Here is a 25728-nt window from a genome sequence, read left to right on the forward strand (position 1 = left end):
CATGAGGAGCATCTAAGTATAGTGCTTCAGGTATTGCAAGAGAAGAAGTTATACGCAAGCTCAATAAGTGTGAGTTCTGGTTGGAACATGTTACCTTCCTTGGATACGTCATATCCACGGGTGGTATTTCTGTTGATCCGAGTAAGATTGAGGCGGTAGTAGACTGGGTATGACCAAAGAACGTGCACGAGATCAGGAGTTTCCTGGGATTGGCTAGGTGTTACCGCAGGTTTGTTAAGTGCTTCTCTAGACTATTAGGCCTGTTGACTAGATTGACTAGGAAAGGAGCGAAGTTTGAGTGGTCTGATGAATGCGAATAGAGCTTCCAGGAATTGAAGTAGCGACTTATCACTGCACCTATGTTGACGATTCCTTCAGAAGAAGAGGGGTTCGTAATTTACAGTGATGTGTCCCATAAAGGGCTCAAATGTGTATTGATGCAGCAGGGGAGAGTGATAGCCTATGTCTCACGACAGTTGCAAGAATATGAGAAGAACTACCATACCCACGATCTGGAGTTGGCGGCAGTTGTTTTCGCGCTGAAGATTTGGAGGCACTATCTATATGGGGGTAAGTGTGAGATATTTATTGACCATAAGAGCTTAAATTATTTCTTCATGTAGAAGGAATTGAATATGAGGCATAGGAGATGGTTGGAGCTAATATTACGACTGCACTATCAACTACCACCCGGGGAAGGCTAATGTGGCTGCTGATGCTTTGAGTTGGAAATTAGTGGATTCATTTGTATCTGCAGTGGAGATTCAGCATCTGATTCAGATGGATCTAGAGAGGCTCAGCATGGAGCTGGTAGAGGGCGATCCCCAAGCGTTCATTACTAACTTGGTTTTGCAGCCGACTCTACAAGAGAGGATTAAAGCAGCCCAGAGGAATGACGTAGAACTAGTAGAGCTTATGGGAAAAGTACAGGATGGTCAGAAACCGAGTTCAACATTTCAGATGATGGAGCCTTGAGGTTCTGTACCACGTTATGCGTTCCTACCGATCCTAAGATTAAGAGGGTCATTCTGGAGGAAGCACATCGATCCCTACATACTGTACATCCAGGTAGCACTAAAATGTACAGGGATCTTCGAGAGTCTTTCTGGTGGAGCAACATGAAGAGGGAGATAGTTCAGTATGTGGACCAGTGTTTGACATGCTAGCAAGTGAAGGCTGAGCTTCAGAAATCGGCGGGATCGTTGCAGCCACTCCACATTCCTGAGTGGAAGTAAGAGCATATAGCGATGGATTTCGTCACAGGATTACCGCTAGCGTTACGTGGACAGGACGCTATTTGGGTAGTGGTGGATCGATTGACGAAGATTGCCCACTTTTTTCCAATCAGTTGAGAAAGTGGATCCAGTTGCCTATCGTTTGGCATTACCACTAGTCCTATCTAGGATCCATGATGTATTCCACGTTTCTATGCTGAGAAAATACGTCTCAGACCCCTCCCATGCGATCAGATATGAAGCACTGGAGTTGGATGATACTTTAGCTTATGAGGAAGTGTCAGTGCAAATTCTTGACTGGAAGGAACAGGAGCTACGCACGAAGAAGATTCCACTGGTAAAAGTTCTGTGGCACAACCATGCCATTGAGGAGGCTTCCTGGAAACTAGAGGATCAGATGCACCAGAGATATCCGCACTTATTCAGTGGAGTTTAGAGTTGAGTCAGTCAGAGTAAAAAGAATAATATTGTGTAGTTTTTATTTGTATAGTGTAACATAGGATAGATAGAGTTTTTAATTTTGAAATATGAATGGCTTTGGGAGAATTTTGGAAAAGTTGTAATCTCCCAAAACCCTTGTTGTAACCAATTCTCCCAAAACCCTTGTTGTAACCACGGTATTATTCCGCCATAAGTGAGGGAAGTTAATAAAAATTGAAAGTGTTTTCGCTAAGAAAGGGAAATAGGGGAATGGCAAATTTCGAGAACGAAATTTTTATGAGGGAAGAATGTAATAACCCCAAAAAGGGTTATAGAAGATTAGTAGAGTAATTCCCAAAAAAATAAATAAATAAATAATTAATTAATTAATTAATCGAATTAAAAAAAAGAAAAAAAATAATTAATTTTTTTATTTTTATTAATAAAAATATATTAGTATTAATATTAATTAAATATATTATTATTATTATTATTATTATTACCCTCCTGAAGCTTCAAGCTTCAGGAGGCTTCTTCTTCTTCTTCTTCTTCTTCTTCTTCTTCTTTTCTTTTCTTATTCCTGCGCAGCTCTGAACTCTCTCTCTCTCTCTCTCTCTCCTCTCATTCTCTCTCCCTCTCTCCTCAATTTTGTGACGGATTTTCGCCTAATCGAAAATCCAAAGATACCGCTGGACTCCATTCTCCGCTGCTATCATTTCTAACGGAGTGGATTGATGATAGGAGTGACACAGACATATCCCTTGGGGTAATCCAATATCCTTTTTTTTTTTTTTCCTTACAAATTATAAGCCCAATTGACGAACGAACACCACCACGAGAATCTAGGGATGATTCTCTACAAATCTAGCAGGACGGAATTCTCGTGAGGGTGTCGGGCTAAAACCCCAAATTTGGGGTACGGGGGGTTATTAAGGGGCTTATTTTTAATTAATTAACATTAATTTAGAAATGCTAAAATATTGAACATCTGGGGTTGAAGTAGGATTTCTGAAATTTAGGGCCTGGGTGAGCACCGCGGGTGTAATTTTGGGACCCACAGGTAAAATTCAGAAAATTAAGTGTGGGTATTAAATAATAGTTTAAATATTAATTTGAGGTATATGAAGCCTAGGGAAGACTAGATGAGTATTATTTTGGAGAAATAAATTAATTAACCTGGGAAAAATGTAAATTGCAGGAGTTGAATTTCGGGCGCTAAGGGCGTAGGATTTGAGATTCTAGCGAGACTCTCAGTAAGCCAGGTAAGGGGAATAAATTATAACAGTATTTTTATGAAAATTATGGGTTGAAAAATATGTGAAAATGGCGTATGTTATTTTACCTGAAATTTATTATGATATAAATATCAGATGAAATTTGTGTGACATATGATTTATATTGAGAAATGTTTAAATTGAATTAGATGTTTTACCCTGTGAAATATGTGATACTGAAATGTGTTTTAATATGAGAATTGAAATGTGGGAAAATGATGAAAGTGAAATGTGTAAGAAATGTATTCTTTTAGAAAATGAAGAAAAGTGAAATGTGGAAATGTGTTTTGAGAAATATTGAGTAATTGTGAAATAAGATATGTATATGATAGTATGAGATGAGATGAATTATGAACTGAAAAAATATCATTTAAATAATGAAATGTGTTGAGAATACTGATATTGAAATGTGAATATGTGAAATGAAAATATTGCAATGTTAATTCTGTAATATGAAAATGAGAAATGTAGAAATACGTGAAATATGAATGATAAAATGCCAATACTGCATAATGATTATGGGTATGTGGTGGTAAACCCTGTTGGATGGTTATGATATTGAGTACAGTACCATTGCTAGTGGTGTTAGTGCAACCACATGGACTCTTGGAACGTGTGGCGTGACAGTCGACTGTGCCATTGTGTAGGGTTGTTGGACCCCTTGAGTCCGGATCAGGGTTATAGGCCGGTCAGTCGTACTACAGACGCGATATGTGATATGATATTTGATCTAACCGGGTCGACCAACCGCGGTTAGATCCAGCCTTCGGGCCGCACAACCTTGACCATGGGGGGAAGCATGGTGTGGATAGAAAGATTCTCAGTGTGACCATGAGTTACAGACGCGATGTTGGTATTTGATACTAAGGATACTTATGAGCCGGAAAGTAAAATGAAAATGGAAAGTGAAAGAATGATAAAATTGGCTAAAATGATAAATGAAAGAAAGAATGGAAATTGAGAAATAAAGAATGATAAAATTGAGAAATGGAATTGTGTGAGTTGATAATATACATATTTGAGACGAAGTGAAACTCTCCACCTGAGAGCTTGTTGAGTAAGGTGAGTGCCCTGATAGGTATTAGATGTGGCCATACCCAGCTGCATAACGTGTTAGGGCAAAGGGAAACTACTTGTATGGACGGGTAATCTTTCCTATTCTCAAGAGCTTCACAGGTAAAAATGTGTTGGAATTATTGATTTTGAGAAATGATTTTTAAAGCTTATAAAAGCTTGTGTTATATATCTATATGATCATGAGAATGTGTATATCAGTGTATTTTCTCAGATGAAATGATAATTTGAAAAGTAAGGTGTATTATAATTGAACTCATATGGTCACACATTATAAATAATTTATTCCTTCTTACTAAGATTTGTCTCACCCAAATTATCTAAATTTTTCAAGAAACAGGGATAGACCAGGTGATAGAGTTCCGTGATAGTAGGGAGCTGGAACCCTTATATATAGGGTGAGTTTGGACTAGGGTTGTATTGTTTTTGGGTATGAGATAGTATTGTGTATATGTGTATATTGATACTTTGGGTATATTACTCTAACTGATATGTATATATTGTCTTCCGCTGTTAGGTTGTATAATAAAATAACTTTTTACCCGGTACCCAATGCGGGTCGGGTCGTACGAATGATAGTAGGATTGTTGACGTGGCCGATTTGTGAATGTTATGGATGACGTGTGATTATTTATTTATTATTGAAAAAAATATATTTGTACGAAAATCGGGGCGTCACAATGATGCCCAAAAATATCCATCTAGTGAGCACCGCTCATGAGGCAATGAGAGATGGAAATTGCTCTACAAAAAATTGGCCTATCTAATAAGCACTGGTCATGAGACCCAAAAATGTCTATCTGATGAGCACTACTCATGAGGCAGTAATAAATAGGCACTGCTCAGCAAAATACAAACCCATTCGATGAGCACCGCTCATAAGGCAATAAGATACAGGTACTGCTAGGTAAAGTATTGATTCATTTGATGAGCATCATTCATAAGACCCAAAAATGGCCATCTGATAACTTAATCCGAATCTTATGATAATAAAAAGACTTATAGTAGTAAATGCAATATACTCTCAAGTCCAAAAAAAAAAAAATCTAAGATTTAAGAGTAAAGGGGCAACTAATATAACCTAAAATAGACCATGACAATCATTAAACTTGACTTTAACTAATGTAAGGTTAAAAAATGAAAAGACATCAAGAGTTAGTGGAAAGGAGGTAACGTCTGTTAATTAAAGCGAGGGGTTAGCACGCAATTTTCACTCCCTAGTAACATATCTGAAATGTAATCCCTGTGATATATTAATAGGGAAAACAATAGAGAGGTATCCCGAATGCCTATAAAAAGGAGGGTAAGACATCTCATTTTATCTCTTATCATTGTCATCCATACTTTTACTATTACAAATATATAATCTTTCTAAATTTTCCAACTTAGGCATCGAAGTGATTTCCTGGAGCACACATCGGGTCCTCCAAACCATTTTTCTCTCATTCTTGGTAGGTGATTGAAGTTGTGATTGATCTAAATTCTCTTGGACAAATTTTGACAACAACAAATACAAAAACAAATATGAAACATTAATAATACTTTCTTTATATTGTCAATAATGCCATTCAAAAATTTATATATTAAAATTTTTATCATTAACTTTTTTTCCTACTGCTAAGATAATTAAAATGAAAAATTGCACCCACGTGGGAAGGAGAGAGTTAAAATGAATAACATAATGTTATGGTGAAACTGATTTCATTTTTATTATAAAATAAAATGGCTTCATTCTTCCAATCATTTGAATGAAGAATGATAGGAGAGGATACGCAGATGTGTCATAATCTCAATGTCTAATATTGAGAGTGGGGGAGTGATTTTGTCTTAGCGACATTTGGGTATTTCTAAGGCATTTTTTTTAAATAAAATAAAATAAAATTTTACCTTGTTTCATAAATTTTGAAACATTTGCACAATAAATTTAGAAAATATATTTTTTTTATTTTCTAAGTTCTTCACATAATTATCAAAAAATGGGAAAAATGATTTTCTAAATTTTTTAAGAAACCAAAATAAAAATAAAAAATTGTTTTCTAAATCTAGAACCGTAAAGTTGTTTTTTTTTTTTTTTTGTATGAAGAGAAAAAAGAAAAACAAAATATATACTTTCAAGTTTTATTTAATTTGGCAAGTGAAATAAGGTTGAGTGATATAATTTTAGTATGAAAATATTGTAATTTATAAAAGAAAAGATGAAGTTATTCTGATAATAAATATGAAAGAATTATTCGCAATTTTCAAAGTAAGAATACCTATTCTTATTCTACATCATGATTGGTTGGAATATAAATCAAAATTTACATTATCATTTGTCTTAAATTGATATTATTTTTTTGTAAATAATTGTATACTTAAATAATAAATATTTTACTTTCATCAAATTTCATTCTATGCATCAAATGCAACATAAATCATGTACAACCAAATTCAAACTTGAGAAATCATTAATTTATAATAAAAAATTATTTTTTTAACCTATTATTATTATTATTATTATTATGTAAGACACTATCTAGTATATGGAAAAAAAAATTCAATTATTTAATAATAGCTATTGTTTTCATTTAACAGAAATTAAGGGGAGGCAAATGCCCTTCTTCCATTGAAGTGGGCTTTGAACACTAATGATGTTTTATTTGCATATCATTTAAAACAATAAGGTGTAGTATTTAACTTCCATTAAAAGTCTCTCTTTGAGACACCCATAAACCAAGTGAGTAACACAACTTTTTAAGAGTGAGCATTCAATGGGTTTGGTTAATTCAGTTAATTAATTGAATTAATCGAAAAATCTCAGTTAACAAATCTCATTAATCGAACAAAACCAAAATTCTATATTAACCCAACTCAAAACCAACCAAACCAAATTTCGGTTAAATCGGTTAACCATTTTCGATTCAATATTTTAATATATAATATATAATTATTTATTATTAATTCATATCATTCAATTAATTCAGTAAAGTAGTAAACTGAATTAATTGAACCAAAAACCAAAATTCAACAAAAATAAAAATCGAACTAAATCGAATAAAAATTTAACTGAACCAAATTGACTGAATTTACCCCATTAATTTGATTTTAACCAAATTATGCTCACCCTACAACTTTTTAAGGATGTAAAATGCAATCTATAAATTGAACTCACCATTCACTCCCAACCTGACAAAATTCATGGCATATGAAACTTCAAATGTGCTACTTAACCCACAACCATACATGAAGTCATCTCAAAATTATTCTGCAAACAACACAAGCCAGAAACGCAATTAATTTAGTGCTAGTGCAAACCAAGATTGACAATAAACTCCCACTGCACACAAAGCTTGATCTCTTGAGTTCACTCCAATGGTATACTTTTCTTCCCTCCCAAACTGCCTTTTGACTTTTCACATCATTAACTTGAAATCGGGGCAAGGGATACAGGATGAAGAAGCAGGTTGCCACTGCCAATCTGAATGAACGAACCTTTTCATCTTCCTTCCTCCATTGCCCCATAGCTTCAACTGGTAACCCTAGAGGCTAGAGTTGCCAATTGCCACAGCACATGCAAATATTATCAATTTAAGTTCTTAACAAAATTAAAAACACACATATTATCGATTTAAGCGAACACTTGATTTTTCCTCTGCAAATGTGTTTCCATTACAACAAAACATGCCATACACATCTAAAGCGAAGCAGCTACAGCCTACAATTCTGAACATGGAATAGGTTCTTAGAGCATGGAAGGACAGATCACATCCTAAATTGTGCTGTGAAAAAAATATCATCCCATGGAATAGTTTTGCATCTAAAGGTGCCTATAATATTTGGATAAGTGACTACATATAAGGTTGATGTTGGTGCGAGGACTGCAGCCCACTGCCCATGTAACCGCCATAATTAGATGGAGGCGGAGGCGCAGCATTATATGCCGTTGAAGTAGTTCTATCATCTTGGGAATAGTAATACAATCTTTGATCATTAACTGGCTGAGCATAATTAGACTGGTTAGGAAGTTGATAGTTTGTGTTTGGACCAGCATGAGGATATCTCTCTGGCATTCCCATGTATGCAGGCCTCTCAGCAAAAGCAGGAGGAGCATGCCTACCAGTCACAGCAGTAGCAGCAGATGGTGCACGGAATCGATTGAACCCTCCTCCAGCTCGTGGCTTCTTTCGATGATTATGTTTCCCAGGGTTCCCAAAGCCCTTCTTGTCATTCTTTGATTTCTCTAGCTGAGAGACCCTTTTCTGTAGTGTGTCAAGTGGGTACTCAGCTTCAAGTTTGCATTCTTCAACGCATCTAATTACATCCCTCAAAGCAGCAAGCTCTTGTGCATTTGTAAGGTTCTGTATTTGTATTAGAAAGCATTGATATGTATATTCAGTAAACCAAAAATTGCTAAGAAAAATCATCATCAAGTCTAACACATGCTTGGAGTTTTACCTGTGCACCACCAGTGCCACCTGAGTTCCCACCTTTTTCTTGCAAGTTTTTCCCGTGGTTCTGCAAGTACATCTCAAGGAGATGCATGGGGGAGAAGCTTTCACTAAGCTGGAATGCATGAATAAAACGTACAGCATCAATTTGTTTGCCCCTGTCAATTAATTCTTGAATAACACCTGCAGAATGGTTGGGAAAAAAACAGTCCAAGTCAAATCCACATCCAACATGGGATACTGTTTCTAACACGGACTACCATACGTTGCTAATCCAACCGACTGTTACCAATGCCTATTTTTCTCAAAGAAATTAACACTCTATGATGCCCTTCAAGGATTAAGAAGATGGACATCTAGAAAAAATGGTCTAGTCTCAGGAACCCATCAGGTCAGTTAATTAGAAGAACACCAACCTGCCATTTTGTGTGCTAACCCAAGAGAACGGCAGAGCTCAGGTGCCTGCCTGCGATGAGCAACTGCAAGAACAACCTTGCAGAGTTCTTCTTCATCAAACTCTGAAGCAATATTAAAAGTAGCAAGGAGCTGCAAAAATGCCTCTGCTTCCAATGAATTTCCATTGGCAGCATCAATACCTGCACCAGCCAACTTAGGCTTCCACTCATCAGCAATTACCTTGGCTTGCTGCCTGGTCTCAGGGTTCAAAAGGTGATCAGCACCTGGATCAGCCCTCGCCAATAAGGCGGCCATGGCCTCCATAAACACAACACAGGATTGGCGCATGCCCAGAAGGGCAGCATCCTTCTTGTCCCCTTGTTGGGTGGTTTCATCAGGAGGGTAGAACCCTTCCAGTGAACCCAGCACCAAATGGGCTGGTTCAGTTGCACTTTCCAGTGCAACAGAAAATTCATCCCGAAAGGCTGATAGATTTTTTCTATTCTCCATAGCAAATTTCAGAAGTCCTTTTGCATCCATATGCTCGCAAAATTGCGTCAGCTCTGGACGAGGCTTAACCCCGACAGTCATGCCTTCAGCATTTTCATCTGTCATATAAGGGGATTTCTCCTTGGAGTCTGTGGGGAGTACATGTGTATCACCAAGAGATCTGCTTACCTTGCTTGCTTTGTTGTCCCCACCATCAAAAGGCTCCAAAGACTTTGGCTGGTAAGTTGCCCGTGCGTCAGCAATGGCAGCAACAGCAGCATCTTTTATCTCCTGAACTCGATCAATGAAGTCTTGCTCTTTCGTGACAACAGCTGCTTCTCTTTCTGCAAGCAAAGTGGTAGTTTCAGATTTTTTGTCCTCAAACTCCTTTTCTTTAAATTCCAGTTCTTCAAATTTCTTCTTCAATGTTGTTTCAAGGTTGCAAAAGTGTTCTTCAATCTCCACCCACTGAACCTTTTCCTCAGGGGCACAATTCAGAGCTTGCAGTTCAAGGAATGCCTTGCCAAGTTGTTCTAACAAAGAAGATGCTATATCATTTCCAACAACTTGTTCTGTATCAGCCATGGCCACACAAAGTGTTGGACCAACCTGCAGCGGAGATTCAATACAATGCATATTAAGACAGGAATGCAACAGCAAACCCAAATGATGTATACCTAAACACTTCACAAAATATGATAAATGAAATAAAAACCTGTGTTACAAGAAACAAGTGCTATTAAAACAAAGAAAAGACTCTTTAAGTTGGAGTGTGTTCTGGCTAAATAAATCAGTCAGTCTCCAATATCAGGCTTTCAGCACATCGACCACTACAATAAAACTGAAACACAAGTAGTGATTGCTTTAACAATAAAATCTTATTTTGGTATAATCAAGAACAAAGCTGTCAAATTAACATGATATTTCAAATCCTGATAATATATGATATATATCAAAAGGCAAATACAAGGATCATCAAGAGAAGGCCAGACAGGACTAATCAAATGGAGTCTTGTAATCAACAGAAATAAAACAGGCTTTAAAATTAATGTACACCGGGATCTTCTTTATCCATAGAAGTGTTGACATGAAAAAAGGCCAAATCTCAATGACCAGCTGTTGCTTTTGGCCAGGGGAATGGAAATAAAATATCATGTGAAGAAGGTGGAAAGCACCACAGGGAAATAGTGACAGAAAGATGTCACCAAATCATATATGTTCTTTTACTTCAGTATCTTATAGATCTACAAACTGCTCAGTTAACTGAAAATTTTACCTGAACTCTACACAGTTCCTTATTACCGTAGCCTTTTACCCCTCCATGAAAGACACTTTTTGTCATTATTTGATATTTTTCTTACCAACAGAGTAGTAAAAGATCTCATTAGTCAGTATAACAACATAGTACACCTGTGGTAGCACCTTGAGACTATAACATGAGGGAAGTGTTCCCCGTGATACTCACCTTTGTCCTTAATAAAATTCTTTGTTTAAACAGAAAATAAAAATTATAATGGGCAGGTGAGAATCATAAGACTGTCTGGTCGCTTGTGAAAGAAACATAATACGTGATTATTAGCAAGCACATCAATTTTTCAGGATCATGTCAAATGGGAAAAATTAATTAAGGGCTTATTTGATATTGTTATTGTTTTTTGTTTTCTGTTTCTATTTCTCCACAGTGAAGAAACAGATTATAAAATGCGTTTGTTTATGTTGTCAACTTTCTGTTTCTGTTGCCGATTTTCAGCTGGTTGACAAAAAACTGAGAAAAAAAAAAACTGAAAACCAGATTTTATGGTTTTTAATTGTTTTGACAACATGTTGCCAAAAATTTTAATATCAAGAAATACTTCATTTTGGATTAAATTATTCATTTTAAAAATTTTTAATTTAAAATCAAAATTAAATGATCATATGAATTTAAATATAATTAAAATAAAAATACACATAAATTTCAAAAAATAGTGATAAAGCCAATTACAAAATAATTTTACTATTTTTCAATTGTTATGTCCAATAAAATTTTTATTGGAAAGTAAAATTTGAAAGTAGAACAATTAGAGTAAAATAATTATAATAAATTTTATTTTTATTATAGTAATTTTTTAAATTTATATTATTTGTAATTTTATTATTTTAATCATATTTTTATAATATTATTTGATTTAAATATGAAAATGAGCATTTTTCAATTAAGTTTTTAATTTGTATTAGTTTTATAAATGTTAACCAAACAGGTTCTTGGTTTTCAGTTTTTAGTTTCTATTTCTAATTTTTGGTTTTCGTTTCTCTAATTTTTGACAATGATGCCAAATGAACCCCTAATATAACAGGCCTCACCTACCAGAACTTGAGTCTGAGTTGCTCTCTCTCTCTCTCTCTCTCACACACACACACACACACTTGCTTACGTATATGACGTTAAAAGGGAGGGGGGGTAATCCTTGATGCTTGATACCTCAGTCAGTTACCTACCAGCATGCCCGTTGTTGCAAGATTGGGTTTCATTTCATGTTCTGGCCCTTACAAATATACAACTCTATCATGAATTATCTATCTAACAAATACATACAAAAAAACATGGATCATCCACCTCTTCTTTTCGCCCAAAAAATAAAAAATAAAATAAAATAAAATAAAATAAAAGGAAAAACGAAAACGAAAGTGGGACAAAAAATTATTTATAATAGTAGAGAATATCAACTCAAAGTGCTATCATTTTCTGTGTGAGCATGGAGGTTGATAAATAGGGTGCTACAAAATATATGAAAACCTAAATAGCTTGATCGCATACTAAATTCTGGAACACATCTCAAACAAAGAATAACCTTCTTCCAAGGAAAAAGGGGGAAGTGGATGGTCTCCAGAAAATAACAACCTTTGCAAACAAGCTACCTACCAAGTAATAAATTATATCCCAATTGCACGTCTATACAAAGCAGCATGAATGATGTAGATTGCATCTCATATAAGTGGAAATTCAAGAATACTCACTCACGAGCACAAGTAACCAAAGCTTAAGAAGCCTCAAATTCAGGATGACAACATTAGAACAAAATAAATAAATATTGTAAAATGTTGTATTACAAAGATAACCTAAAGTCAAGAGAGAGAAGGAAAAAAATGGCTACCATATTTTCCTTAACATTCAAATGATAATCAATAGCCTACCTATCAGAACTAAGATTGCAAGATTTATGTTATTTGATGAGGTTATTGCTGGGTAACATGTTACCAGCAAATCCACGATGATTTATTGATTTTAGAGAGAGATGCTTCCTAGACTGTACAAAAAATTATTGTTCTTCTAAAATTTAGCTCATGTTTAGTCAAGAACATTGAAAATGCTTTACAATAAATAGTTTACACAAAAGCATTATTGATAGTAGATAAGTTCTAATAACTATAGCCATTAGCAATTTAGCACCAGCTGCAATTCTCAGATTTGAGAAACAATCAAGAATAATTTGGCATTTCTTTAACCAAGGAGTAGTACTGCTGTAAAAAATTATCAAAACAAAACTCAAAAACAAAAACTAAAAGCCAAGATAAAGAACCGGCTGGTTATACTCCAAAACTGGGGAAAAAAATAGGGTGAAAAAAACAGACTTCAATAAATCAAACACTAAAATAAATTCTGAGGTTGAATCATTTAAAATATAATTACATCAATGACAATGCAAAATAAAACAAATAAAAATACACTATAGTAAAAATTGGAACTACTTATAATCATAATAGTTACTCTTTTTTTTTGGTACTCGAGGGCAATCCTATTCCGCACAAAGGTTAAAAATTTGTGAAAACCTTTTCTGAATGATTTTGTTATTACAGAAAGTTTTAGAAGTTTAAGGATATGTTTTTTTTTTTAATTTCGTTAATAAATTTGTGACACAGTGATTTAACCTACAAAAACGAATTCTGGATATTCAAGTAGTGCAGCAATAGTTTGCCACAATAAGTGAAAAAAAAAAAACTAATTTTCATTTGTTGCCACAACAATTGAAAACCAACAGCAAAACAGCAGTCCTTCAGTCATTCAGTTACTAAAGTACATTCAACAAAAGACAAGAACTTACAAAAGAACTGAAAATTGAAAAAACCTCTATTTGTTAAGTATGTCAAAAGATAGAGATGAAGATTTATCAATTTTTAATGAAAAAAATTTCAAACACTTAAAATTTCATCTAAAATCAGCAGATTTATTTAATGAAAATCTTCAACTTTGTTGCAATTTCATATGAGAATGGTCAAATCCTCAAATTTGTTTATTAAAGCTTACAAAAGAAAGGTACTATAATAGAGTTTTAATATCTAAGAGTTTAGAAACTCAATTTTCAATTTCAAGGAATTTGTTAGATAGTCAAATTTTCAGCAAAATTTGTTAGAATTTTGAGATTTTGATAAATTTTAGATGGTTCATGCAAATTTTGAAGGAAATTTGTAAGATGGAAATTAACTTCTTTCTCAATTTTTATGGTAGTATAAGGTGAAAATTTTATACAAATTTCAACAATTCATGAAAATTCAAAGCTGCATGAAAAGGATATGATCATCTTCCACAATCACTTACTCAATGAGGTTGACTGTGTCACAGAGAGATGTTAAAGTTAAATAAACTTAATTCATTCAAATCTGAATGGAAAATCTTGCCAAAATTGGATCATATTGTTCTCCATATGCTTTAAGTATCTAGTATAAGGTTCAACCATTGAAATACAACATGTAGAATTGTGACTCAGCATATAAAAAAAAAAGGGTCAACCGCCGTTTCTAAAATCAATGGTAATATGCAATGGTATTTTTTGAGTAGTTATCATAAGAAAAAGGATTTCCCTAGCCAAGTGTAATGCACATACTAACAGACCAACTTCCCCAGTTGAGCATAAGGTCCATGCTACAAGACAAGACCCATTCTAAGGAAAATGTTGGTCGTTGGTTGAGAATGCAATTGTGTTGCGAAATTGTTTAACTATGAATATATAAATTTTACGAGAAAGAATATTCAAATTAGAAGCAACATAAGTCATCAAAGTACATTATAAATCGTAGTACTTCAAATGTATTTATTCAACAACTAGTTAAAGAAACCAACTTAATATGTTACAAATATGCTTCATAACCAACAGAATTTGAAATCCTTTAGCTTTTTTTCCCTGGCCAATAAAGCTGTAAGCATTGGCATCCTCCTTCCCAAACGTCTCAATATGTCCCATCCTTCAGCTTTTCTATTAAAGTTGTATTAAAAAGGACCACATTTGATACTAAAAAGCACATGCTCCATTTGGTACCTTGAAAGGTCAACTGATGAAAAACATCATGCATGTTTTCGTGATTGAAAATTCTCCACTGATAGATATAATCAACAGGCAAATGGCACAAAATATTGTAAAATTTGGTGAAAGGAGAATACCAGTACACAGATTGTCCAATCGAGAATCCGAGATATCAAATAACCGCATACAAAATTATAAAATCCATACAGTAATGACTAATGCCAATACTACAAAAGATGAAAAATTAGATTTGAAAATTGCCATAAATGTAAATATATTAATTGATTGCATAACATTAAGGAGATTGACCCACCCCTTCCCATCCCAACTTCCCACATAAGTTAACAGAGTCCCTTTCACCGTTACGGGATAAACTATATTATAATGATATAAAAGTGTTGAGAATATGAGGAGACGTATAGGCAGCGTCGCTGTTGCCAATTTGCTCGTCTTTGAAAGCAAGAATCAAGAAATCCGTTTCCATTCTCCGGAAACCATAAACGTGTTTGGCGGTCACTGTTCTTCAATCCCCAAAAGGAAAACCAAAACATTGAAAATAGATGGAACAAAGAATCAAAACATCGAAGAAAATAACAGCCAGGTACCTTGAAAAATCAAATCAATACGGCAACAAGAACCCTGGGACTGGCACTGAGGGAGGGGACGAAACTGAAACCCTAGATTCTCCTGTCTCTTACCGTCGGTGTTCACCGTAATAAGCGAAGAACGATTGGATTAACCGATCTAAAATGTGAAGAACGTACTTACTGCTACTCGTTGTTTGTGAGTCCTGCAGCAGAGTGTGGACAGTGGAAATCAAGAACCCTAGAGAGCAAACATGAAATGCGCTCCTGTGGTTTACACACACGTTCTGGCCTCTAGGTCCCTAGGAACTAGGAAGGTATTCATTGATCGGGTGGGCAGCTCGGATCGGGTCGGGTTGTAATATCTTGGCCCGAATTAGTTCCTATACAATAAAACAATTAAGGACTTGTAGTAACTATTTTCAAATAATTATTTTTATCATGCTAATTAAATTTAAAATATTAATAAATTTATCTTACATAATATGTATATAAAAAAAAATTAGTCATGTCATATAAAAAATTTATTCAATGAATTTAATATAAAATAATAATATTATACATATATAATTATTATATAATATTATTTAATAAGTTATATAATAAACATTTTTTTACAATAAAATCATTTTGATAACCATTTACTTGATTATACTTTGCATATTATGTTTTATTATATTTATTATTATTGTGTTTCAACTATGTTGCTAATATTATATCGTGGCATATAATTTATTACATTTAAATAAAAATCTCATGTATTATAACACTATAACATAACTTATTATTTATTATAAATAATCATACAATAAAACAATCATCATAGCATTATATTTTATTACAAAATAGTATTTTATTCTTTTTTTGCTTGTTATATCATTATTAAAGTTTAAGATTATATATTTTCATAAATAATATTAATACTTAATATTTTTTTTAAGGTATACATAATAGTATAATAAATAAATAATCATACCACAATTATATCATAGTATTCTATAATTTAATACTATTTTATTACTTTTTATGTGTTATAATATTATTATATATAATATAAATATTAATAATAAATATTATTTTATTTTATAATAAAAAAATTTATGTTTATATTAGATGATGTCATACTATCATTTTTTTAAAAAAATTATGTAATATTATATATAGTATCATATTATATATAATATCGCATTATAATAGATATGTGACTGTTTATGTAACACCCCGATCCCAACTTACGGCCCGGGTGTTATTGTAGTGACGTATGTGTACTTGATATACTTTTCAACAAATATATATGCAGCAGAAAACATAAACATCCATCAAACTATTACTAGAGTTCTAATTGTTTGATAGATACATACAACTATTCCAACATCCATATACACTATTGTATGATACTCGACGCATCCTTGAGTCTTATAACATTTTACAAGTTTTGAAAACCTATAACATAACCTACAAAATCGAGCTTGTGGAGACACTCACTCAAAAATAGATCGTTACCCTACCCCAATCCTTACTAATCTCAAACTCGATAAGGACCTGAAAAGACAGTTTGTATAAAGGGTGAGACACCTCTCAATAAGAAACGATTAAGCTAATAACAATGTGTGGCCAACATGCTTTAAGTGTTTAACAAAAACACAAACATATATAATTATCGTTTCTGTAATTGTACAATATGTAACCCATTTTTATCATATAAACAACCCCATAGTATATAATAATAATTACATAAATGTACAGATATGCAAGATAGGACATGCCCTCAAACTCTATACCATGTATAAATACCCACAATTGGGGTTGACCGCCCCTATTGTCTCAATACAACCTAGGTACACGATCAAGAGGCAAACTCACACTAAGATCATCCTAGTATCTCAATACAGTCTGAATTCATATAGATAAAAAAATATGGTGCCCTCACTAGCAACGGATCTGTGCCTACACTATCAATCCCCAGGGTTCCTAAAGCATATCGTGCAATTTAAGCAATTTAAACACTCTTTTGAAATCGTTTCACAAAACACATCATTACGTGAAATCCGGCTCATAGCCGTCAAATAGACTTCCTACATTTTCACAACAGTTCCAGTATTTCACAACATCAACACCTACCACACAGTTTTTCACATTCGAAAACAATTCGAAAGTAAATATAAATAGTTAATATCACAGTATGGGTTTTAAACAACAAAAACAACATTTCAAACGGTGAAAAGGTCCAAAATGACAAGTACAATATTCTAAAAATATAACATTTGAATTTGATCGGTTGATTTTGAAAATAAAGTCAGTTTACCGAATCGAGGCCTGAAAACCCTAAAACCGTCGTAACTCAATATCTAAAAGTTATTTCAACATTTCAATCGATTCATAAATCACTGTATTAACATAACCCCCTTACTTGCGTGTGAATTAGAGTTCGAAATGATCCGAAACTCAAGCCCTAACTTTCCGAACCCCAAACCTAAACGATTCAAAACAACGACATGAAAATCCCGAAACCTAATACTCGAAGAACAACACTTCAATATAATCTCGTATACTACAGATTTACCGGACCAAAAGCAAAAACCGACCCTTACCTCGATTTTCGGAAAAAAAACTCGGAAATCCCCAAAATGAAATTCTAATCCATAGAACTTGTGGAGATTCCTTCCTTGATCCACGTAGAAACGTCAGATTGTCAATTCTGGCAACACACGGCCCGAAAATCTTAGAGAGAGAGAGAGAGAGAGAGAGAGAGAGAGAGAGAGAGAGAGAGAGAGAGAGAGAGAATGAGAGAGAATGAGAGTTTATAAAGAAAAACCTAACTTAGCCTCTAAGTAATCAAAATAAATATCTCAAAATATCTCTTTTCAAAATATTTCCTCCAAAATATTTATTATATATATATATATATATTATCGGGTTACTATAATTTATATTTAATATACAATAGTACTATATTTTTTCTATACTATATCATTATTAAATTTTACGATTATATTTTTATAATTTATGATAATAATACATATTTTATTTTATTTTATTTTTAGGATTACAAATAATATAAAAAATCTATAATCATACCACAAGTATATCATAATAAAACATTTAATAATATTCTATACATTTTATATGTTATAATATTATTATATATAAAACAATAATATTAATAATGATGATTTAATATTTATAATAAAATATACATAATAATATTTTAAATGTTAATAATGATATCATAATATTAATATTATTTTTAAAATTTATGTAATATATATTATATTATATTAATATAAATTATTATATTATAATAAATATTGTGTTTCTAGGAATCAAGATTTGATTCTAGAGTAAGAGTCAAGTAGACAAAAGGGGTAGTGTCATTCTTGTATGGAATGGGAATCACAATGAAATTACCGTAAGACAAACGTTGATAATGGTAATCAACAATTTCAATTTTGATTCCTAAACATCAAACATCGCCCAAGTGTATAATTAGTATAGAATAATATAAAAATAATGCATACGTCTTTTTTTGACAATGACCAATAATATTTGGACCTCAATGGTTCAATTAATTCATCAAGCAGGTAGACCCTTTTCTTAATTTTTACCTTTTAATTCATAATCATTAAAGCAATTCAGATGACAACTTTAATCCAATAAAATTAATAAGTATAAGTCCCTAATTATACTAATTCAAAATATAGATAAGGAAGTGGCATTGAGTCCGGAAAAAAATATTAAATAGGCAAAATTTTCCAAAGGACTATGAGTTTAAAATTGTAGAGATGATATTTAGTTTTGAGAAAATGTCGAAGGTTATGATTTTGAATTGGAGAAATGATATTAAATTGGCGAAACAACATTAAGTTCAAAGAAAGTCCCAAATAGGCAAAACTTCCCAAAGGTTACTAGCCCAAAAGAAAGTCTGAGTAGGCAAAATTTCCCTAAGACTACGAGCTTCGAATGGGAAAAACGATATTAAGTAGGGAAAATACTTCAAATGCTTAACGACCAGTTTGAATTAAGGATTTTACTTAAGAAAAGAAAAGGAAAAAAAAAGAACAAGTGAGTTCATTTTTCAATATATTTTCTCAATATATCAAATCCTATTAAAAATGAATAATTGTTCTAATATGATTAAAATTAAGAAAAATAAAATCTTTATGATGCATAAAATTAAAATTTTATTCGTTAATTTAATATATTTTTTATTTTCTTTCTTACTTTCCTTGATAACCAAACATAAAAAAGTAAAATCTTTTCTATTTTCCTTTCATTTTCCTAATATTTTTCAAGTTCCAAACGGGCTGTAGAAGTTTGGACAAAATCCAAAAGCCACATGAGTTGAAAAAACAACATCAAGCCCAAGTAAAAAAAAGGAAAAAAAATCTCCTTGGCCTAAAAAATCAAGCTTTGAACATGTTTTATTTTATTAAATAAATCTAATTAAGACATTCTCAATCTTGTTCAAATTTAGCTCATTTACAACTTAAATTAGATTCTGTTATAGTTTTGATTCAATTAAATCAATTAATAGACCCTAAAATCAATCATTAAACAAATAAGCTTGCGGGTTTTTGCAGAGTCAAGCTTCTAATGACTTTATTGCTACCAATGAATAGAAAGAAAATTATATAGATAATGACCAATTTCATTATATTCCATTTCTTTCTTGGGTACCAAACATTAGCTAACTTTTTAGCATATAACTCAATTCATTTATAACCCTAGAAAGAGGGAAAGAGAGGAGAAAAATGAAAGTCAATAGAGAAGAATTAAATGGCATATGAGTTGTAAGCTTCTAAAAGAGCTAACACACGAGCTCATAAAAATGAACCTGTTTATGGGCAAGGTTAAACAAGCTTGATTATTAAACCAAACCACTAAAATCTTCACAATCGGTTTACAATGAGATGCAAGTGGAATGAGATAGAAAAATTCTACAACAAACATACAAATACAAAGTGATCAATCCCATTACATTTTCCCAAGCACCAAACATAAAATTATATGCAGATGAGTGCGTGTAAAATGTGGCTAATTGTACCATAATTTCAGGGCTTTCTTTCATTTAGAAAGTGCATATAATCGATGCCTGCATAAGGTAGCATATCCATGTGCGGCAACTACATAACAGGCTTCACACACCACCGAGTTGCAATAGGAAAATAGAAAAATGAAAAGAAGATAGGAGGATCTGAAAAATAAGGATGCAAATTTACTTCATATCATTTATAGCTAGCTCAATATTGTCAATTTCACAACCTTACTGAGTCATAGATTTCCAGTTGCCAAGTAAAATCACTGAGGATTATAAATATTCCGACAAAGCAAAGCACAACCACGATCATCGCACAGGAAACAAGCCGCATCCTTATGTTGCAAACCTGCCTTTTTTTGTCCTCCATATACAAGAGAACATTAAACGTTTTCTTGATGTATAGAAACAATCCAGTTGTTTCATAGAGCCCAGGAGAAGAACAATAATCCAATACTTCAAATTTGTACACAACTAGTCCCCAGAGGTATGCATACATATTAAAGGATATGCTTTCTCAACAAAAATATTTGTCGGCATTCTGCAGCCTTTTGTGATTTGGCAGTAAAAAGTGCAAGATGGTTCTAGTATTCAGCATTTGAAATGGGCCTTGGAGATTACTATTCAATTACTTCCACTTGTGAACTCTTGGATTTTACCATGTCACGCCAAGAAGAAAATGTAATGCCCCGGGAAATAAGATAAATGATAAATGCAACATATCCAGCTGTAAAAGCGGATACCAAACAGCCAAACAACAGCCCTCTCATTTCTGAAGAGAAAAAATCCAGCAAAAGATAACCATTGATCACCATCACCAAGGCAGCCACCAGCCATGCAACCATCTACAGAAAAATTCCAAATAAAAATGGTTAATGCACAAACTATTAGTCCCCTTTCAGTTATTTTTTCAGTTGACAAGACGACAGCTCAGGCAGGCAAGCAGGCACTCGAAGCAAATTATACAGATCAATAGACTAAATCAAGAATGTACATAATCAGCTTTTAATCTAGTTCATAAGAAACTATAAATTAAAACAAAAATACTTCAGAGCATTGCCTCAGCAATTAAGCACCTGTCTCTTTGGAAGGTTTCAATAAGAGATTTACTGATGACAAAAATACAAGGGTTTACATCGCAAGCAGATTCACTACTAATTTCACCCAATTTGTAATTTCAATAATAATGTAGCCATGACTGATAACCAGGTAAACTTGACCAAATATGGTCTTCCATTAGGCCTCTCACAAACTGGGAAAATGCAGAATTCAAGCATTTAAGAAGATCAAATCATGGTAGGTTAAAAAGTGATTCAGGCATGTCTTGAACATGGTCAATCATTCCAAACTATTCACTAATTAATGGTGGTGCATCCCCAATATGAGAGCAATTATGTAAATGTTTTACCCGTGATTTGAATAGAAATTACAGTTGGTACATACATCCTCCCACCCCTCAATCTAAATGATAAAAATTAACAGAACTGATTAGACAAACTAAAAAAAAAGTAAACACTAAAAATGAATTTTAAATTATAATAAATGTAACTATAGTTAGGATATTTCAGTTTTTTGGTTTGGATTTTCTTTAAAACTGAAACTGAAAACCAATTTTCTAAAAACCAAAAACTAAAACCAAAAAACCAGACAAAAATGAAAAATGGCTTCATGTCTTTCCAATTTTTGGTTTTTAGCAGTTTTCTCATACTGCAAACTTGAGGTTGAAGCATTAAAGTCATGCTGAAAAATTACTTGCATTTGTCACACTAATTGAGAGTTTGTTATTGAATACTTTTAAAGGCTTACTAAACCAAACATGCAGGCATGCAGCACACCATTTATGAAGACATATTCAACTGTGCTAGCAAAAAAAGAAAAAATTATGCGCATCAGATGAAGACAGGTCCAAGTCCTTGCAGTACCTCTCTGTCCTGGCATCCTTGTGGACTAACATTTTCTACTAAACAACTTCAACAAACCCACCAATGAAGTGATGTAGCAAAGCATATGTATATTTCAAGGAGAGAAATTTGACAAAACAAAGCTTAACGACTGATGGCAATTATAAGTATGTAATTTACCATCAATATTATCACAAAGCTAACATGCGTAAAACACATATAAACCAAGCAATGGACAGAAATAAATACGTTGAACTCGGTTACCAGCGCCACCAGTTAACAGATGCACATGGGCATGAGAGTAAACAAAGTCGTCTCAATGATTTTGATAAAAAAAATACATCATAACCAGTACATACAGCTATCAAATTTTAAGAATTAGAATTGTAAATGGTTTTAAATAAAAATATCAATTTTCCCAGCCACCAACAACACCCGCCTCCCAAAAAAAAACAAAAAGAGAAAGAAATAAAAAGATTATTTCATCCACTCCTCTTAATTAAGCAGCACAATTGTTTACTAGTTTTCATGTTGAAAGCATAAAATATCACTACAGTAACTGCTAAAGGTAGTCAGACAGAAAAAAATATGATAAATTTCATAAAGAAGGAACAAATGAAATGTATGTAGATTGTGTGGGTTCTAAGCACATATTCTTGAAAGCATGGATTTCAGTAAAGTTAATTATTTCTATGAAAAAAATTAATTTTCCCAACAACGTATTAGCTGCTCCAAGAAGATTGTCCAAATGACTCAAACCGTCTAAGTGACATGCAAAAGAATTGAAACAATGACATACCTTTAGAATAGGACCAATTTTAAAAACACCCATGACTTGCTCCTTTGATACCAAACAAAGAAGGGGGATAAGTGCAAAGGGGATCTGAATCGACTGAAGCACATTAAGCCATTCATTTAGAACATCTAATGTGTCCTCCGAGGTATCAAAAATGAGAGCTACCATCATTGTTGGGACAATTGCAAAGCTTCGTGTGATCAATGCCCTCATCCATTTCTTCAACCGCAAGTTTAGGAACCCCCCCATGATAAACTGCCCGGCATAGGTACCAGTTATGGTGCTACTCTGACCAGCTGCTAATAACCCAATACCCCAGATGTACAGAATTGGGAAAAATCCTCCCCCATACTTCTCTTGGAGATACTGCCCTGCATTTACAAGGCCTATACTGTTGGCTTGCTTGGTACCATAGAACCCCTTTGCAAACACTGTTGTGACGAATAGATTGATGATGAAGGATATTATAAGAGCAACAGTGGACTCTATGGAGTAGTAATTGAGGGCTTCCTGAACCCGGCCATTCTTACGGGGATCGATGTTCCTAGATTGTACAAGAGCAGAATGCAAGAACACATTGTGAGGCATAATAATGCAACCCACAACTCCCACAGCCTGTTGTATTGTTCTGGAGCTAAGTTTTGGAACCAAAATACCTACAAAGAGGATCCAATTGGAATGTGTTAGATGCAGGACACTATCTAATTCAAAAAATAAAAAACGAGAACAAATGCAAACTATAAGATTGAAAAAGATCAATTTTGCTTCAGAAAAATTTCTACCAATGAGAAGTTCTATGCCATTAGGCTTTGTTTCTCCGAACATCCATGCAAATGAAATTGCCATTGTTGCAATGAGAACGGCAAAGACGGCTTCCAACTTCCTCACACCATAATTTTCAAGAAATAGAAAGATAAAGCTGTAACAAGGCAATGAAAGAAAGATTCTGGTTAAGATACCGTACAAATTTTCAGTAAGCAAGATGCATGTTTGCAGACTTGCAGTGGTTGGTTGCTAAGAAAACGCAAAGAAAGAAAACTTTTTTTTTTGTTTGTCATTTTGCAAAACTAAAACCAAATCAACATGAAATTATTTTCTCAAACAGACGACTTTTATTAATTCTCCCCTTTTTCCACAGTTCCCCAGAAACATTACGAAGGGCTGCGGCCATCTCTTAGCAAGTGGGGCCTGCCGACCAGGGATTTATCTCTCATTCACTATTCCTATGAAAAAAAAAAGGAAACAGAAAAACAAAGGAAGACACAAAATTAAACGGAGGAAAAGAGGAAGAAGAAGATGATGATGATGATGAAGATGGTTATCGATATTGTTGAATACTTGAGCAGCAGTCACAGTTAATGTCATATCGCGCCGAGAATATAGACTATATAGTAAATAATTTAAGGAACTGCTCTGTATTCGAAAACCTACAAGCTACAGCAAGTTTCTCTCAGAGCAAGCAAAAGATTGATGTCCAAACTGAGGGAACTCAACCTCAAAATCAAATTTAACAAACATAATACTATCTCACTGCAAACTCCTCTGAGAATAAACCACCCAAAAAATTAACAGATAAACCAAAAAGGAAGAAAAAAGCTTTCCAATAAACAAACTTGAACTTTAGGGATACAAACAAATTAAAACTCAATGGCCAGAAAATTAAGAAAAAGTGGATTTGAAAACCGAAAAAAGGGGCGGCTAAATAAAAATACCAATCAAGGGCGGTTATAATGACACCAGACCAAAGAGGCAAGACCCCATGGCTGAGAATCTTAAGAGCAATGGCGCTACCAATAACCTCCTGAATATCAGCCCCAATCAAGGCCAACTCCGCCATGACCCACAACACCAGCGTCGCCCACCTGGGGTACTCCTCCCGGCAGAGCTCCGCCAGGTGACGGCCGGTGGCGACGCCGAGGCGCGCCGCCAGAAGCTGCACCAGCAACCCCATCGCCGTTGCCCACATCAGCAGCCACAGCAGCGAGTACCCCGCGATGGCTCCCGCCTGGAGATCCCCCTCCAGATTCCCCGGATCCAGGAACGCTATGCTCATCAAGAACCCGGGTCCCGTAAACAGCCACAGCTTCCGCCACGAGAACGGCGGCGCCCCAGAGAATTCGTCGTCGGAGTCCCCAATCCCGACCACCACGACCTTCTCGCTGGAATCGTACGCGGCCTCCTTTTGATCGTCTCCATCGGAATCGAGCAGTCTCTGAGACTGCTCTCGTTCTCGCTCCGATTGAGCCATCAGCAATAAGATAATAGTGTACGAGAAGCGCCGGCGAGTTTTACTGCTACTGGTACTCTAATGGTGGGTGCTCTGCTGCTTGCCCTGTTGCTTCTGCCTTTATCGTTAGGAGAGCAGAAGAATGGGGGGTTGAAGAAAATACGAAAACTACCCATGGTCCCTTCCTGATTTATTTATTTATTTATTTCGATTTTTAGGACAATGGGTTTCTACGGTGAAGTTTTTGCGGGGTGTGCAGTGCACGGTATGATGTAGTGCCACGTGGATGCAAAGGACTTGGACCGAATGGTGTTTTCTTTATAGAAAGTGGGGACGGGACGACAGGTGAGTGAGGCCCGGAGAGTGGATAGATGACGAATCAGAGGCCGCCACGTTCCCACCCTACTTTCCATTTTGGTTGCGGTATCTCGAAGCACTGCAGATTTCCATTTTAAAATTTTTACAGACCGCTTTTCTCAAAAAATATATATATAATTTATAAAAAAAGATGAGAACAATTTTATCTAACTTTAGCTTCAAAATTCTTAATAAAATTTTAGTTTTTGTTATAGTAATTGAAATTCGAAAGTT

The 25728-nt window shown here is 34.1% G+C and overlaps 2 protein-coding genes across 2 annotated transcripts; both read right to left on the reverse strand.

Moving 5' to 3' along the window:
• Positions 1-7602: 7602 nt before the first annotated feature.
• Positions 7603-15511, reverse strand: LOC131155373 (FRIGIDA-like protein 3). Its single transcript, XM_058108450.1, has 4 exons — positions 15200-15511; positions 8847-9924; positions 8438-8613; positions 7603-8340 (listed from the first exon to the last, which is right to left on the reverse strand). Exons 2-4 carry the CDS (start codon positions 9898-9900, stop codon positions 7831-7833), a joined length of 1740 nt encoding a protein of 579 aa, XP_057964433.1. The 5' UTR covers positions 9901-9924; positions 15200-15511; the 3' UTR covers positions 7603-7830.
• A 4869-nt stretch (positions 15512-20380) lies between these two features.
• Positions 20381-25336, reverse strand: LOC131155378 (metal transporter Nramp3.2). The gene is made up of 4 exons (XM_058108463.1): positions 24623-25336; positions 23693-23829; positions 22914-23566; positions 20381-21058 (listed from the first exon to the last, which is right to left on the reverse strand). The coding sequence occupies exons 1-4, from the start codon at positions 25156-25158 to the stop codon at positions 20834-20836; spliced, it is 1551 nt and encodes a 516-aa protein (XP_057964446.1). The 5' UTR covers positions 25159-25336; the 3' UTR covers positions 20381-20833.
• Positions 25337-25728: the final 392 nt, after the last annotated feature.

This window comes from Malania oleifera, chromosome 1, assembly GCF_029873635.1.
Source record: "Malania oleifera isolate guangnan ecotype guangnan chromosome 1, ASM2987363v1, whole genome shotgun sequence".
Taxonomy (NCBI): domain Eukaryota; kingdom Viridiplantae; phylum Streptophyta; class Magnoliopsida; order Santalales; family Ximeniaceae; genus Malania; species Malania oleifera.